The following is a 17,462-nucleotide window of genomic DNA, read 5'->3' on the forward strand; positions in this document are numbered from 1 at the left end:
TGGCTCTAGGAGCATCCTGGGCTATATGACAACTTAATGGATGCTCACCCTGTATTATTTAATTTTCATGGACACCTGTGACATATGGATTATTATACCCATTATATGGATTAGGAGATGGAGGCTCAGAGTTAACTTCCCAAAGTCACACAGGTCAGCTGGTGGCAAAGCATGGATTTGAATCCAGATTGTTGAACCCAAAAGCCTGCACTCTGCATCAAGCCTGGGCTGTTGCTTCTCCATAAACCAATGGGTCCAGAGAGGGGACCAACGGAGAGCCAGTGCCAGTGCCTGAAGTAGAGCCAGGCGCCTGTGGGAATGAAAGGCCCTTGTCTGGGCTGCTAGCAGGGTCTGGCAGGGTTATCTGGTGGGTACCACGCCCTGGTGAACAGACTGACACCTCCACGCTACCTTGGCTGGTCACCAGGAGCCATTTTCTTTGTTACCAGGCGCTGTGCCAGAAGCCAGGGTGAGTTGGGAGCTTCAGGAGGCAGACTCCCCAAATAAAGATAATCCCAGTACCCAGGTGGAAGTGCTCTTGGGGGTTAAGTGTGGGTAGAAAAGGCCATCAAGCTTAAAGGGAGGAGATGTCTTGGTGCAGCACGCTCCAACAGAAATATAATGTGAGCCACATATATAATTTTTTTTAAAGACTTTCTTTTAATGTGGACCAGTTTTAAAGCCTTTATTGAACTTGTTACAATATTGCTTCCGTTTTATGTTTTGGTTTTTTTGGCCACAAGGCATGTGGGATCTTAGCTCCCCAACCAGGGATTAAACCCGCACTCCCTGCACTGGAAGGCGAAGTCTTTAACCACTGGACTGCCAGGGAAGTCCTCACATATATACTTTTAATGTTTTCTCGTAGCTACAATAAGAAGTGCAAAAAGAAACAGGTGAAACGAATTTTAACAATTTTATTTAACCCAACAGTATCCAAAGTGTAATTTCAACGTGTAATCAAAAGCCAGTTATTAATGAGCTGTTTTACATTCTGTTTTTGTACTAACCCTTCCAAAGTAGGGATGTAGTTTGTGCTTAGCACGTTTGCATTGGGACCGGCCGTGGTACAGGTGCTCAGGAGCCGCGTGGCAAGTGGCCACGGTACTGGGCAGTGCGGTCCTGGAGTTCATTAGGGCAGATCATCATCTCCTCTGCCTCCGCCTTCAGCTGGGGGGATGCACAGCGGGTCCGCAGCTCTGGGTGGGCGGCTGGCGCTGGGGGCCCAGCCCGGTGTCCGACGCTCCTGTAACTGTGCGCCCTGCGGCTGCCTCCGGGGTCTCTGGGCTGCAGTGGGAAGAAAGGCTTTGAGGTAGGCGCTGGAAGGCCATGAAGTTGGGACCGCCGGGAGGAGAAAGCCCTCAGGACCCCAGCCCCGAGCGAGGAGGCCACCCGGCGGCTTGGCGGGCGCAGTGGCGCTGTGGGTGTGGGCCCGCGGGCGGAGGCGGCCGGGGATCAGAAGCCCACAGGCCCGCATTGTTCGCCTGTCACACTTCCTTTGGCTTTATTGCCTTTGTCCAACACCCTATTGTCTGGTTTCCTTTTGTCCTCATTTCAGCGCTGCTGTCTTTTATTTTCCAGCCAGCCTGGTTGTTTTCATTTCTTTTGTCTGAAGTTCCTGAGAGGAAGGTTTTATTTTCAGCGATTTGATTAATTCACAGCTTGAGCCCCGGGTTTGTTTGTTATGTAATTGCTGCCCTCAGCTTCAGGATAATACCCCTCCCCGACTTCCCCTCCCCCACGCCCAGCCCCCCTGCTCGGGGCCTGGCTCTGCGCCCCTCCCTGTGCCCGGATGGGCCGAGCGCCTGCTTCCTGGCCGCTCTCCGGGTCCCTGGGTGGTAGGAGGGGACCCAGAGCTGCACCCTAAAGCCTCAGGGTGAGCTGGGCTGGGGTGTCTTCTCCTGGGCTGACGTATGCCTCCTCTCCTCATCCTGCAGTGCCCTGTCCTGGGTCCCACGCCAACCCCCAGGGCACCCTGCCCTTTGAAAGTGGCAGGAGAGTTTAGTCTCGTCTGATCTGTAGGATGGCATCAAATCAAACATTCAGTTATTTCATGTAAAATACTGTACATGTATTGTACACAGTGTATACATCTATTGTACATGGCACATTGCATCATTCATTATACATTACAAGAAACATTTTATTATACAGAGTTGATATAATATACAAATATTATACTGCACCTGCAGTTTAATTTAAGGGATGTTTTACTATATATAATTTTTGCCTTACACTCCCCTCCTAAAAATTTAATGCCCATGTAAGCAAAGTTTTAAAAAATTTTTATTTAACAGTGCTTTTCATACTAGGATGTATCAGAATCACCTGGAGGGCTTGTTAAAACAGATCCATGCCCTCACCCACAGAATTTCTGATTTGTGGGTGACCCATGACTTTGTCTTTCAAACAAGCCTCCCACACCCACCCCCCCCAGCTATGTTGAGGCTGCCGTCCTTGTGCTGCATTCCACCCTGCAGTGCTTTAACAAAGGCTACTTCGGTGCTTACCAGTACAAAGCATTATTCTAAACACCTTGTAAATATCAATTCATAGCCCTCACACCACCCATTTTACAGATGAGGAAACAGGTGTGGAAAGGTTAAGTAACTTGCCCAAGGTCACTCAGCAGCTAGTGAAGTAGCTGAGGCAAGACACGTGCCTGCTTGGAACCTGCTGTGTGTCCCCACTGGTCTTGTCTCAGTCACTTTGGAGGGTGAGCAAGTGAGCTCTGGGCAACTGCTACTCTGGCCTTGAACTTGGCATAACCACTGAAAACTTCTCCCAGGATCCTGCTCATCTACGTAGTGATCCCACGCAGTGGGGTGTCAGCAACAGGAGGCAGGGGATGCAGTCTCTGCTTATATTACACCAGGGACTGCAGAGGCCCACAGGGGCCAGACTCTAATTGAGAGACTCTAATATAAAAAAATATTTTTCTGAAAGCTACTCATCTCTCAGCTTACTTCATTCCTCACTTTTGGTAGATAGATACACGGATATAAGAAATTGTTCCAAATAGTTCACTTTTATCTTGCCTCTACTATAAGGAAAACAAAGAATAAGTGTATAGGGTAGTTGATACTTGGTTTCCCTTTTTGGGGAGTAGGAGGGAGTGGTGGAGAGTAAGGCAAACTGGCCTGTTCATAGGCTGCTCAATTCCAGCCAATTATTGCCACAGACCAGCTTCAAGAGAAGTTCAAATCCAGATTTTTATGGGATATCTCTTGATTTTTAAATTTTGATAACTAATTACAAATACGTACATACACAAACATACACGGACACGTACTGTATATATGATCTTGGCTTTATTGGGCTCAGAAGGAGCCAGTTAACAATCTCTAGCCTTCTCAGGGAGACCCATCAGCCCACTAGTTCCAACATTGCAACAGGCAGGGCATGCCAAATGTTGGCCCAGTCTTCTCTAGACCTTTCTGTTAAAAAAAAATAGGCGGGTGGGAGGGGACAAGAATCTTTTCTAGTTTGTCACAGTGAGTTCCAAATGGAAGCTTGCCTTTTGCATGAGTGTACCTGTTTGGGGCTGGGGGAACAGTCACTGCCTTGGGGTTCAGGACTCGCCTCCCTCACTCTGCCCCTCCTCCCTCAGGATGTCCATGAGGAGCCCCGGCTCTGCCCAGCTGGCCTTGGATGACGTTGGCACCATGGTGAACTGTACTGTCAAGTCAGAGGGGAAGAAGGAGCCCTGCCACGAGGCCCCCCAGGGCTTGGCCACCGCAGCTGAACCCCAGCCCGGAGATCCAGCCCGGGCTCCCCAGGATGGTGCTGACCCTCAAGCTCCAGCCCAGGTGCCCAGCACTCTCCTAGGGGCTCCTGGGTCAGTGTCCCCACCCCGCCTCTGTAGCTCCTACGCCTGTGCCCTTCCCTCTAGTGGGTGGAGCAGGCACCCACCAGCCTAGCTGGGCAGAGGGGCAGGCAGAAGCATTCTCCTCTGGGGCAAGACTTAGGTGGGTGGGTGGGTCAGGCTACCTGTCTGAGCAGGACATGGATGCACTTCTGCCCTTACTCACCTGATATTAACTGCTCACCTATGTGTGAGCAGTCCTTACCCTTGAAGACTAGTTGAGAAATAGGATACACACGCTCACAGTCTGGCTTAAAGATAATCTACTAGCTTTTTCATATGTAGGATTCGAGAAAAGCAGCCTTATTAACCAAACCAGAGTTAAATTGTTATTAAAGACAATACAGTTCCTCACCCTTAAAATGAAGGAGCTGAACTACATGAGTGGTGAAGATTCTTTCAGCTCTTAAAAATTCCATGATTCCATGCAAGAGATGTAAAAAGGGAATACCTAATCAAAAGCCAAATGAGTGAAAGTGAGGAGAGTTTTAGGGCTCTGAGGAGGGATCCAGCCAGGAGGAGTATGTGAAGGTGGGCTGAGGGGTAGGGGTGGTGGTCGAGGAAGACTTCCTGGAGAAGTAGGGCTTTAAGCTGGGTCTTAAAGAATGGAGAGGACTCAGATGAGAAGAGGAGAGAGGGGACAATGTCTTAAAGAGGGTGAGGTGGGGGCCTTGAGAGTAACCTGCCGGGCTGGAGTTAGGTGCGTACAAGGGAGTAATAATTAATAGCTGGCTTTTGGCCTCTAAGTCTGCAGTGGCAAACCTCATTCACATGCGTTATCTCCCTTGATCCCAGCAACAATCCTATGGCAGGGGACGTATTAGTATTTCCATTTTCGGAAGAGGGAGGTCAGGTTCAGAGAAGTTCAGGGACTCGTGTGGGCTCAAGCACCTTGTGAATCACTGAGCCCAGGTCTCTTGTCTTTAAACCTTTTGTTCTTTTCACCGAATCTATCAAGCCAAGTCAGAGCAAAGGTCGGGAAGGTGGGAAGGGAGGGAGGGCCCTACTGGAGGGTGGGGCTGGGTAGATTCTGGAGTTCCCCCAGGATACACATCCCCGGGGCACTCAGCCTCCCACAGTGCAGTCTGCCCCCATTCCCTTGGGGGTGACAGTGACATTCAGTGTGTTTTACAGGACAGCAGCTCCCTGGAAAGCAATGGGTCCCCAGAACCCAAGAGACCAGGAGGCTCCGAGGCTGCTTCTGGAAGCCAGGAGAAGCTGGACTTCAACCGAAATTTAAAAGAAGGTAAGACGTCTGCTCTAGTTAGACACGGGGGCCTGGGTGGGGAGGTGTTAGGACAGTTACTCCTTAGCCCTTTGGTATCTTCCAGTCGTGCCGGCCATCGAGAAGCTGCTGTCCAGTGACTGGAAGGAGAGGTTTCTGGGAAGGAGCTGTGTGGAAACCAAAGATGTCAAAGGTGAAGGCCCATGTGGGTGGGCAGGGGACAGATGTTTGAACCCCTTTCCCTTCTCCAGGCCTGGCCCTGCAGTCTAGACCTGTAGGGCAATTTCTGGGGCTCTTGGTGCCTTCACACCCGGCCTGTGCCACTCTGGCTCCTGCCTGGCCCTAGGGGTCTGCACCATCCCTCACCCGGGGGGTGCAAGCACTAGGCTTATTGCCATGCAGCAGAGGCCTGGTGGGAATCAAATCCCCTGGGACCCTTGTGACCTTGGGGATGTCTTTGCCACTTCTCAGATCTCACTATAAAATGAGCCGAACGTTCCCTTTCACTGCTGGAATTTAATTCTAGGCCACCAGGACCTCACTAAGTGAATTAAAGTGTTGTTGCCTCGGTTCATCAGGGTGATAAGTTTCCCAGTGTGGTTGATCACACTCCCAGAGGAATCCTTAAAACAATGCAGATCCCCCGGTTCCACCCCCACCTACTGAATGAGAACCCCAGAGGATGGTGGCCCAGGCATCTGTATTTTTCAAAGGCTCCCCGAGTAATTCTGATGCAAATGGTCTGCATCCTGGTACTCAGGAGTAACTGCTGCATCTGACATGAACTGGATTAGAGACAAGGAAGCACTGACATTGCTAGTTGAGGACCATGTGCCAGATCCGGGACTAAGCTTTACATTCAATACCTTTAACCCTCACAGCAACCCTGTGAAGTGTCAATCGTTGTGCTCATTTATAGATTCAAAAAACTATAAAGTGCAGAGAAGTTGGTAGCTTGCCCAACAGCTCCCAGGAGGGATGAGTTAAAAGGGGAGTTTGAGCCCAGATCTGTCTTGCTCCAAAGCCTAAGCGTGTCACTCTGGGACCTCCTGTGGGTTAGTTATCCACCCTGACCCAGTGGCACTGGGCACTTAAGGACATCCCAGAGGTGGGCCAGGGCTGAGATATGCCCCACCATCAGCACTTCCAGGGCCTGGAATCAGTGACTGATGGTGGGGACCTTCTAGAGCAGCTAGTTGTCAGGTGACAAGATGAGGAGCCGCCTCCAGGGCAAGGACTGTATCTCAGTCGTCTCTGTGGTCCAGCCCCTGACAGGGGCCTGGGGCATAGCAACTGCTCAGTGTCATATGGATGGACTGGTAACAGATGAACAAACAAAAATCCTCAATGGTGCTTGCGTCCGTATGGAGCAGGGACCCAGGAGAGCCTGGCAGAGAAGGAGCTGCAGCTGCTGGTCATGATCCATCAGCTGTCCACCCTGCGGGACCAGCTCCTGACGGCCCACTCGGAGCAGAAGAACATGGCCGCTATGCTCTTTGAGAAGCAGCAGCAGCAGATGGAGCTGGCCCGGCAGCAGCAGGAGCAGGTAGGCCCTGCTTGGTGTCTCAGGGCACAGAGAGGAGCGTGGTGGGGGCAGGCCTAGCTGGTGCAGGCTGAGGCCTGGGGGCAGGCGGGGAGGGGGCCGTGGGCAGGGGCTGGGCGGTCCCACCTCTGGCGGTTCGTCAGCCCTTGTGAGGGGACAGGGCGTGGAGCGGCGCCGCGGGGCTCTGAGTGAAAGCAGCTGGCTGCTTCCTGCCTAGCCTCCATCTCTGGTCTCTGAGGAAGGGGTGAGCTCTCCACAAAAGGAGAATAAATTCTGAGGGTTGGCTGTTCGGCTTCTTGCCCTGTCCAGCTGTCCTCCATGTCCTTGCGCTAGGCATGGGAGGCAGGGTGTGGATGGGGCCACAAAGGCTTGTGGGAGGTGGGATCCTGGGGCCTAAGGTACATGCTCCCATCACCTACTCTTTCCTTCTGCCAGATCGCTAAGCAGCAGCAACAGCTGATTCAGCAGCAGCATAAGATCAACCTCCTTCAGCAGCAGATCCAGGTAAAAAGAGGGGAGGGCTGGATGCTGGGATCCAGGTAAAGGGGCGGGAGGGCTGGGCTCTGGGGGAGCAGGGGCTTGAGGGGTTGACACCAGTGTGGAGAGGTACTGGAGACAGGGAAAGGCAGGGAGTGTGGACTGAGCAGAACCACTCAGGCATGACCCTAAGGAGGGGGGCTCATTTGTGCTCTAGCCCCCTCCCCTGTTTTTGTCCCCTGTTTCAAGGGCAGGGCCCAGAATATCTTCCTCCCAGCTGGGACCTGAGGGCAGGAAGACAGAGACCCACAGAGGGGGCATAGGGTCAGATGGATCCTTTTGAAAACTGGCCCTGCCCCAGGCCTGCGTCTCTCATCCCCAGGTCCACCCTCTGTGTCCAGGGATGACCACAGCTGGGTAGCTGGTTGGGCCCCCCAGGGACTCACACAGGGTTTCTTTGCCCTCAGCAGGTCAACATGCCTTACGTCATGATTCCAGCCTTCCCCCCAAGCCACCAACCTCTACCTGTCACCCCCGACTCCCAGCTGGCTTTGCCCATTCAGCCCATTCCCTGCAAGCCAGGTGAGTGTGGGAGGGGAGGGTTGACCTGAGGTCAGGGAAGGAGCCCAGGAACCACTCTCATCCATTAATGTGCAGTGCGGCCTTTCTGGGCCTCACTTTGGGATCTGTCTAGTCAAAGAATAATCCCTTCTTTCTGAATTTCACTGGGAGAATGAAAAGAAATAGCACATTGAAAACCATAAAGTGCTTTCCAGACATAAGAGGATGTTGCCTATCTAGGTCTAGCCCCCCAGTTGTGGGACATTTCCTGTACCAGAATATTAATGTTGTGAATGTTAGCTGAGATTTACCCATCTCCCAAATTCATGCTCTTACTCTGCCCTGACCGTGGCACTGCTGCCTTCTGCCCTGTCACTGCGACTCAGTGACCACAGATTGAGCAGCAACAAGCGTCAGGTGCTGACTGGTTGTTGGGCAGCCACGAGGGTGATAAAATGTGGACTTTGAGCTCAAGGAATTTACGGTCTGGGGAGGGAGACAGAAGGATACCAGCAGCCGGGGAATCTGGGAAGGCTTCTTGAGGAGGTGGTGCTCGCTTGGGTGCTGGGGGAGTAGACTTGTGAGGGTGAAGCTGGGAGCTGAGGGTGGAGGGCAGGGGCCTGGGTCCTGAGGCAGGAAGCCCAAGGGGGTGTTGGAGTTGAGGGGAGCACATGGCAGCTAGTGGGATATGCCTGGGGCGGGCAGTCGGGGCTGAGCACGGACTTTGGGATTTATTTTCTAGAATGTGGGATGCGCGGGAACATTTCAGCAGAGGATGTGTTGTCACACTGGCTGTGGGTGGTGGGGAACAGAGGGGTACCCACTGGAGGTAAGACGGGGTAGGGGCTGCTGAGGGGATTCTAGAGATGGGGGATGACAGCCTGGACTAGGGCAGTGACAGTGGGATGGAGGCAGAGATGGAATTATTAGGCTACGATCATTGATTCCTTATGAGAGGTCCTGGGGACAGGGCAGAGATGCTGCCCATAATTGATCCAGGAGGGGAAAGGGTTTTAAGTCAACTCCCTCTGGTCAATGCTCCCTGCTCCATGTGAGAGAGAAGGCAGGGGAAATCTAGCCGGGTGAGTTCCTACGGGTCCACCAGCAAGGCCTTTGGGCCGTGGGCACAGTTCATAGGCCAGCACCACTGACTCCTGGGTGGGGGAAGGGAAAACACAAAGGACTGAGAAAGTCAGGCCCTACTTTGAAGGCAGTTTCTCATTTGGGGTGAAGGAGTGGGGACTGGGAATGGGGAGGGGTGAAGGGGGAGGACAGGTTGCACAAAACCATTGCACCTACAGATGTCCATAGAGCCGAGCTGCACGGGTGAGGAGGGCAGGGGCCTAGTTGTGGGGAGGGGGCCACACCTTGCTGGACAAGGGGGGCAGGGGGCAGGAAATAAGTTGTGGAAGACCTGGACTGGCTAGGCTGCCCCCTGCTTTGTTTGCTCCTGAATCCTAGTAAGCAGGAAGCCTGTGGCTGCCAGATGTGCCACCACCTCCCCGACCCTGGCTGAGTATGAGTAACACCTCTCCCAGCTCACAAGCCTTAGGTGGTGCCTGGGTGCCTATAGCATAGGGTCCAAACTCCCGGGCTCAGCCTTCACAGGCCCCGAGCCCTGCTTGCCCATCGAGCGCCAGCCTCATTTCCCACCTCCCGCTTTCCCACCTGCCCGCCTGCCACGCCCGCTCATGCCTCCCCTCCCCCCAGGAAGCCTGCTCCAGTCACCCCAGCTGAACAGAGTTCTCTGGCATGCCACCCATGCAGCCCATATCACCGCCAGCCATGTGGTCAGTGGTTTGTCTACATGGCTTATCTCTCCACCTCAATTGTCAAGTCAGGGATGCTGGTCCTCCTTGAGGGAGAATGAAGCCAGCTAGGTAGCAGAGAGAGAGTGCATATAGGGGGGAAGGATCTAGAGGATGCGGCTGGGTTCAGGTCTCAGATCTCAGTGCTCCCATTTATTAACTATATGGGCACCCATGTAACTTCTCCCAGTCTTCATTATCCATAAAATGGGATGATGTATTGAGTACCTCTTATATGCCACATACTAGGGATGATGTTGAGATAATGCACATGAGGCCGGCTACAAACCAGGCAGCTGCTTTTGTACCCTGCACGTAGTAGGTACAAAACACAAGTACCCGCAGAAAGAGTAGATGGTGTACCTGATCTTGTTTCACCATCGAGCGGGAACTCTGCGGTCAGTGGGTTGGGAAGGGCAGGAACAGGGTGAAGATGCTGAGCAGTGTGCCGGGCAGTGTGGGACGAGGGCATAGGAGGTCCTCAGCAGCGCTTTGGGGCTGGGAGGGCAGTGGTTGGAAGCAAGCTGGGCCAGCTCCGAGCCTCTGCCCACTCTGTGCTGCCGGGACCTCGTCAAGCAGGGCGTCTGCTGTTCTGTGCTCATCCAGGACTTTTCTCCTTGCCGCCTTTTCCGTAGTGGAGTACCCGCTGCAGCTGCTGCACAGCCCCGCCGCCCCAGTGGTGAAGAGGCCTGGGGCCTTGTCTGCCCACCACCCCCTACAGGTACTGCTCCACCCACTGGCGGGGGGCTCCCGCCCTCACCTGTGGTGGCTGGCTGCCCACCTAGGGGACCATGGGGTCCTTTGTTCTTGTTCTGCTTCTTCTGTCTTCCTTTCCTGTCTCCTTGTCTCTTCTGGATATGCTTGTCTCCTCTGTCCCTCTGTCACCCTGTGTCCCCCCAGTCCCTCCGTGGAGGTGTCCTTTGGTGTCTCTAACCCTCTGGGTCTCCCTCAGGAGCCCTCCCAACCCCTGAACCTCACGGCCAAGCCCAAGGCCCCCGAGCTGCCTAATGCCTCCAGCTCCCCGAGCCTGAAGATGAGCAACTGTGGACCCCGTCCTCCCAGCCATGGGGCCCCCACACGGGACCTGCAGGCCAGCCCTCCCAGCCTGCCTTTGGGTAAGCCCCCTACACCTTTCCCTTCAGCCCTCTTCTAGGAGAGAGCTAAGAGGGCAGGATATGACCCTGAGCGTGTCCCTTCCCCTCTGTGGGTTACAGTTTTTATAAAACAAGGGGTTAGACTTGCTCTCTTTGGCCCCTTTTAGTTTCAGCACTCAGTGTCCCTGAAGAAGATCCCCTTCCTGCTCTCCCCACTGTATCTGATTGGGCACGCTGAATCAGGGATTCAGGCCATTCTCATTTCCAGTCTACTGTCACCAGGACTCCAGTGTAAATGGCGCCCCCTTGGGGATGTGCAGTGCAACAGAGGGGAAGAGGGAGCATCACCCCAGGGTGGCAAGACATGAACTGGGTGTACCTCCCTCAATAGCCCCTCCTGTCCCTTCCTTTCCTTCCCCTGTCCCATAGGCTTCCTTGGTGAAGGGGATGCTGTCACCAAAGCCATCCAGGATGCCAGACAGCTGCTGCACGGTCACAGTGGAGCCTTAGAAAGTTCCCCCAACACCTCCTTCCGTAAGGTATGAGCTCCCACTACCCTGCACCTGGGTGGGCAGGGGTGGAAGACACAGTGTCTGAGGCTACCAAAGGGAAGAGCAGGGGAGGGGAGTGGGGTGCTGCAGAGGGGGCTGATGTACAAGTTGTCCTGTCTACCTAGGACCTCATCAGCCTGGACACATCCCCAGCCAAGGAGCGGCTGGAGGAGAGCTGTGTGCACCCACTGGAAGAAGCCATGCTGGGCTGTGATGTGGACGGTGAGGGCTCCGGGTACTGGGCTGATGGGCAGGAGGGCCCACCTCTGCTTCCCACCAGGGCCAGGGTGGGTCAGGTTGTGTCTGTCTCCAATCCCTTCTCTCCCTTAGTCTGTCTGTGGAGTCCCCTTACATATCTGTCCCTTGTCTGTCTCGGGGCCCCTGCTGGTCTTACTCCTGGCCATCCCTGGCCCTGTGGGAGCCTCCCGGCGCCCTCTGGTGGTCAAGTAGGGGATTTTTTTCCTGCCAGCCCTGGAGGACTCTTCCTTACCCCACACTGGCTGCCCTGCCTGGCTGACTCCTCCCCTGCTCCCCAGGCTCCCGCCACTTCCCTGAGTCCCGGAACAGCAGCCACATCAAGAGGCCCATGAATGCCTTCATGGTGTGGGCCAAGGATGAGAGGAGGAAGATCCTCCAGGCCTTCCCAGACATGCACAATTCCAGCATCAGCAAGATCCTTGGTAAGGGCCCAGTGGGCGGGGTGGGGTCTCGGGGGGCTCTAGGGTCTCCAGGAGCCATAGTCCAGCAGGATCTAGTTGCAGGAGTCAGCTGGGTCTAACTGGGGCTTTCTGGGTGATGGTCCACGCCGTGGTGAACTCCAGTGGAATCTGATGGTGCGTGGGAGGCAGGCAGGATGTGGGACAGCTGGGTCCTGGAGTCTTGTACCATTGTAGGGCTCTTCTGCTAGCACCTGCACCGAAGAACTCAGGCGGGAGAGAGTGTGTGTGTACATTCTTTAGCTCCCCCACCCCATCTCTCCCTAACCTGTTCCCCTGTTTGCCCAGACCCTTGGAGCTGGCTCTGGCAGGAGACAGGAGAGACTGGTATTCTTGGGCTATCAGTAGAAAGGTTTTTGAAATTATATGTCCTCTTTGGAGGCCAGGGAGAAATGTGGGGCAGGGCAGGTGGAGCTAGAAGAGGGCAATTGTTTCCAAACCTCAGCTCCTCCAGTTCAGGTCTCTTGTCGACTGAGACACCAGGTATTTTGTCCTCAGCAGGGAGCCTCTGGGGTTTGTTGGGGGCCTGGGTGGCTACTCTTTTGTTTATGCAAAACATGCAGACCAGAGGCCTCCCAGAGTCGCTGTGTAGTTTGGTATGTGAGTGGGTGCTGTGTCTTAAGCTAGCAATTGGATATCCTTATACATGCCAACCTCATTCATTTGCTCAGTATCCATGGAGCACCCACACTGGGCCAGGCACTTGCTGTGTATAGGTGCTTGCACATATATCTAGGGGCCAAAACCTTCTCGGGGCCTCCAGGGTCTGCAGGGGGCTGGGGGTGTCAGCAGAGCCCAGCGCTGACTGCCTGCCCCTGGGGGCTGGGCCAGGCTCCCGCTGGAAGTCCATGACCAACCAGGAGAAGCAGCCTTACTACGAGGAGCAGGCGAGGCTGAGCCGGCAGCACCTGGAGAAGTACCCTGACTACAAGTACAAACCACGGCCCAAGCGCACCTGCATCGTGGAGGGCAAGCGGCTGCGGGTGGGCGAGTACAAGGCTCTGATGAGGACCCGGCGCCAGGATGCCCGCCAGAGCTACACGACCCCGTGAGCAGGCCTCCCCAGTGCCTGAGACTGTGTGTGTGTGTGTGTGTGTGTGTGCGCGCGTGTGTGCAGCTCTTGTGAGTGGCAGGGGTTAGCGTGTGGCCTTAGTGTGGGATTCCAGGGGAGCTGTGTGTGTGCACGCATGTGTGTGCATAGGTTTGTGTGGGCATTATGTGTGTGTGACTGTAGTGGTGATTGTGACTATGGTGAGTCCCTGGTGGCTCAGGATATAGATTTGTGACTGACTGGGGACTAGTGGGTATCTGGAGAAATGTGTCCGTGGGTCCCCTTGACAAACTCAATAAAAATTCAGGGGTACTAAAAATCAAGGTACTAATAATCAGAGGATTATTCCGGAGTTGACCAAAACAAGCATCCTAGTGGATTTCTTTAAATAGGAAGCTCCCTGGGACATATGAAATATACAGTTTCCCAAAACTGGATTTACACACAATCCTCTGGGAATGTCTGGACCCGTGGCCCTGGGGCTGCCCGTGTGTGGGGGCTTGTAGCTGACAGTGAATTTGCCATCAGAAAGCAGCCAGGGAGCAGGGTGTATGTGTCTTGGAGCCAAAAGGGTGGGAGCTCGGAGGACACGACCTGAGGAAGACCGGAGGAGAGCAGGGTCGGGCTTGAAGTGCGGGTGCATCTGTAACCATGCCTTTCTTCTGTCCCGCAGCCCGCAGGCCAGCCAGGTGCAGATGAGCCCCTCAGATGTCCTGTACCCTCGGGTGGCAGGCGTGCCCCTGGCACAGCCCCTGGTGGAGCACTATGTGCCCCGCGGCCTGGACCCAAACATGCCTGTCATCGTCAATACCTGCAGCCTCAGGGAGGAGGGCGAGGGCACAGAGGACAGGCACTCGGTGGCTGATGGCGAGATGTACCGGTACAGCGAGGATGAGGACTCGGAGGCCGAGGAGAAGAGTGACGGGGAGCTGGTGGTACTCACAGACTGATCCCGGCTACATGGGCCTGGCCCTCCTCCCTGAGGAAGACTGGGCCCCACGCCAGCAGGCACAGCCACCCCACCTGGACTACATTGGTACTTGGACTTGGGCACGCCCGGGAGATGGGCACAGCTGTGCATTTGTAGATACATTCATGATGGGAGATGCCCCCTCCCCACCACACCTGTGGGCACACCTGAGGAGCTGATGGCCTGAGTGGGTCCTGCATGGCGGTGATGTGCTGGGCTGGCTGAGCTCCGTGGTGGCCCTTGGGGCTCGTGGCCAGGGGACACTGTATGACCCTCCCCTCCTGCAGGTCTGCCCATCCCAGGGGTATGGCAGCTACAGACCTGTTCCCCTAGGGCCACATGCTTTGTTTCCATTCTTGTCCTGGCTGGACCAGCCACCATGGGACCAACACGCACCCCCCACCACAGTACCCCAGATCGCTCCTCTACCACGAGGATCGCTTTGTACTTTGTGCAAAAAGGTCTGGCTCTCCTCCATGTCTCTATCTTATGCCAAGCCTTTCGTGCCTCTGGCTGGTGTGTGTGTATGTGTGTGTGTGTGTGTGTGCGTGCGCGCGTGTGTACCCATGTGCGCAAGTGCACATGTATTTTCATCTGTTCTTTCATTGCACAAGGTATTTATTGAGTGCCAGGCACTGTCGCTGAGTTCCTGTGGGTGTGTCTCTTGATGCCATTCTTGCTTCTCCGGGGGGCTCTTTCTGTGCTTCTCTTTGTCCCCAAATTGCTACCTCTTTGTCAGTCTGGGTGTCTCAGGTTCTCTGTGTCCTTGGTGCACTTCTCTGTCCTTGTTTCTCTGCAGGGCCTTTTTTTGTGTCTCTCCCTTCCTCCGTGTCTGCCCTTGCCCCTTTAACGCCTGCTGGGTCTCTGTAAGCCCCTGGTCTGCCCTGGGCTCCCCAGCCATCCTGACCTCCCCTGCCTGCTCCTTCACTCCCTCCCTGACTCTGCATGTCAGTTCCCATGGAGCCATTTTTAGCTCCCAGCAGCATGGGAATGTGCTCAGCCTCCAAGGGGCTCCGTCATGGTGCCCCAGCCCCTGGTCCCAACCTGAGTGCCAGGAGGACTGATGGTGACCCCTTCTGTAAGTGACAGAAGCCCTGGAGAGGGGGCTCTTGTGCAGCTGGTCTCCACTCCTCCGTCCTGAGCAGGGGATGGGAGCTCCCCACCCCCACCCTGTCCTTGGAAGGCTTCATCCTCTCCCACCCAGCTCTGCCCCTACACCTGCCCGCTCCTCTCCCCTCCCCCACTCTACACCCGTAACTTGCCTCAGCTCCTGATCCCTTTCACAAGGTCTTTCCCTAAGAAAATGAAATCCCGTTGGCACCTGACTCCAAAGATCCAGAACAGCCCTGGGGCAAGGTGGGAAGGGAACCCCAAATCCTACAGGGACAGATGTGGAGTCTGTGTCCGTTCCCCCATCTTCTCCCCTTCTACTTCCCGGAACCCAACTTCTCTCCAGGCTGTTTCTTTTTTTTTATGACTGTAAACATAGATAGTGCTTTATTTTGTTAATAATAAGATAATGATTAGTAACTTAACCAGCACATTTCTCCTATTTACACTTGGGGGAATTTTTTTGTTTTCTGTTGACATAATAAAGACAGACCATTTCAGAATCTGGCCCTTGCTCGGACGGGATGGGGTGGTGAGGCTGGCCCAAGTCCAGAATTCCTAAATGTGCCATCAGCCCAGGCACCACTGCCCCCGGTGGCAGCTCCATGGAACTTCAGGCATGGAGCCAGGGAGGAAACATCCTAGGCAAGGGAGGCCCAGGCCAGATGCCACCCCCAGAGCCCACACTCGAGTAAGACCCTGCCCCTGCCTCAAGGAGGTGAGCAGACCTCACCGCAAAGTGCCCACGCAGGTCCTAAGAAAGAAGGCAGTGGTTAAGAGTACTGTAATAGGAGTCAGGAAGCTCAGGTTCTCCCCAGAACTAGCCACATGGCCGTTTGTGTGTGTGTGTGTGTGTGTGTGTGTGTGTGTGTCAAGTCTCCCCTTTGGGCCTGATTGTCCTCATCTGAAAACAAAGAGGTTATGCCTTAGCCATGGCTCTTATCCTCTTTCGGAGAAGGAGCCCTTTGAAAATCTAATGAAAGCTGTGGACCCTCATTCCAGAAAAGGGCTCACATGGACACCACGAGCCCATTTATGAGCCCCCCAGCATACTGATTAATGAAGCAGGGTCTCTATTTATGTACTTCAGGGCTCTGTGACCTTACGCTTTGAAATGAGATTTCAAAGACCTACGTGTCACACTAAGAGAAATAACAGTCCCATAGACCTAAAAGAGCTAGGTGACTGAAACTCAAAATGCAACAAGAGTTGATAAAAAGACCAACTCTTGTAGCTGAAAAATTAACCCCATTAATATGGAGTGGGGGCAACAAAGCTGAACAGTACCGTGTCAAAGAGTTGGACTTGGGTTGGATTAACAGAAGCATGTGTTAACAACAAGCAAGGTGATGGGCCATTGTACACCGCACAGTCCCAGGCCCCTCAATAGAAAAGGCCATTCTCACACTGGAGGGGCCCAGAGGCAGGCATCCTGTACAGAGGACTGGAGGGAGCCTAGTGGATGGACATGTCCTTCAAGGAATGGTTGAGAGGGCCAGGGATGTTTAGTCCAGAAAAAGGGAGACTAGGGTAGGGCAGAAAGGACAAGATTGCTTTCTTCAAAGCTGTCAGGTGGGCAACACATAGATATTTGATGTAGCTCATAAGGTAGCACTAGCACTTGGCCTTTTGATGAAAGTCTCAAGGGTCAACATTTTTGGCTTAACAAACTTTTTGACAAAGATGGTCAAAAGTGATAGTGAGCTTCCCAACACAGAAGTATTCAAGCAGAGGCTCTTGAATGCTGGAAAATGGATTTCTAAATAGGAGAGGGTAGTGGTGAGAGAAGGTAGGTATGGTTGATTCCCGGGCCACAAACTTGGTAGTAAAGACACCCCAAGAATTAGCGTCCCGATCTTTTGATCTAGGGAGGATCCTGGCTGCTAGCCTTTGCTGGTTTTTCCCAGCCCAGCCTCCCAGAGCTTTGAGTCTCCTTTTCCTTGCCCTCCCCACCCCAGGTCACTGGCAGGGCAGTGGCAAGCAGCAGAGCCCAGCCTCTTGGGCCCCTTGAGGAAAAGATGAAGGTGATCTTTGGGAAGAGGAGCTTGGCTGACTGTGGCGCCTGCCCCCTAGTGGTCACAGGGGAGAGTTGCTCATTTCAACTTCCCTGTCCATCTCCGCAACCCTCCAGTCCCCACCACCACCCCTCACTATGTTCCAAACCAAATCTGGGCAGTCTGGTCAGGACACTCCTGACCAGGCTCGCCCTCACCCCCTGCCAGTCCTGAGTTCCTCTCACTTCCCTATTCCCAGGTCCTCTGTGGCCTCAGGAGAGCCTGAGGCCACTACTACCCACCTCCTACTCCCTCCAGCAACCCTTGTCCTGTCCTCATTCCAGCTGCTGAGAGAGAGTCATGTGCCCTGCATCCTCCTAGGGTGGGAAAAGCTCTTCGCGGGAACCTGTGGTTGCTGCCCTGGAGCCCCACCCCCCTGGCCCCCGGAGAGGCAGGACCGGGTCAGATGGGTTAAAAGGCCAGGAACAGAGCGTCCT

General features: G+C 54.3%; 1 protein-coding gene across 2 annotated transcripts in view; it reads left to right on the forward strand.

Annotated features, from left to right (window-relative positions):
* The window catches only part of SOX13 (SRY-box transcription factor 13), a 29,562-nt gene extending 14,166 nt beyond the window's left edge, over nt 1-15,396 (forward strand). The window contains exons 2-14 of one of the 2 annotated variants that reach the window (XM_059939646.1): nt 3,611-3,809; nt 5,000-5,111; nt 5,197-5,283; nt 6,464-6,636; nt 7,069-7,137; nt 7,578-7,692; nt 10,115-10,200; nt 10,432-10,594; nt 11,003-11,112; nt 11,250-11,346; nt 11,661-11,804; nt 12,672-12,888; nt 13,565-15,396. In XM_059939646.1, coding sequence (XP_059795629.1) covers nt 3,611-3,809; nt 5,000-5,111; nt 5,197-5,283; nt 6,464-6,636; nt 7,069-7,137; nt 7,578-7,692; nt 10,115-10,200; nt 10,432-10,594; nt 11,003-11,112; nt 11,250-11,346; nt 11,661-11,804; nt 12,672-12,888; nt 13,565-13,841 — 1,849 coding nt within the window. In that variant the 3' untranslated portion in view covers nt 13,842-15,396. The remainder of the gene's footprint in view (nt 1-3,610; nt 3,810-4,999; nt 5,112-5,196; nt 5,284-6,463; nt 6,637-7,068; nt 7,138-7,577; nt 7,693-10,114; nt 10,201-10,431; nt 10,595-11,002; nt 11,113-11,249; nt 11,347-11,660; nt 11,805-12,671; nt 12,889-13,564) is intronic. The other variant, XM_059939657.1, reaches the window with a different exon arrangement.
* The last annotated feature ends 2,066 nt before the right edge of the window (nt 15,397-17,462 follow it).

This window comes from Balaenoptera ricei, chromosome 1, assembly GCF_028023285.1.
Source record: "Balaenoptera ricei isolate mBalRic1 chromosome 1, mBalRic1.hap2, whole genome shotgun sequence".
Classification (NCBI taxonomy): domain Eukaryota; kingdom Metazoa; phylum Chordata; class Mammalia; order Artiodactyla; family Balaenopteridae; genus Balaenoptera; species Balaenoptera ricei.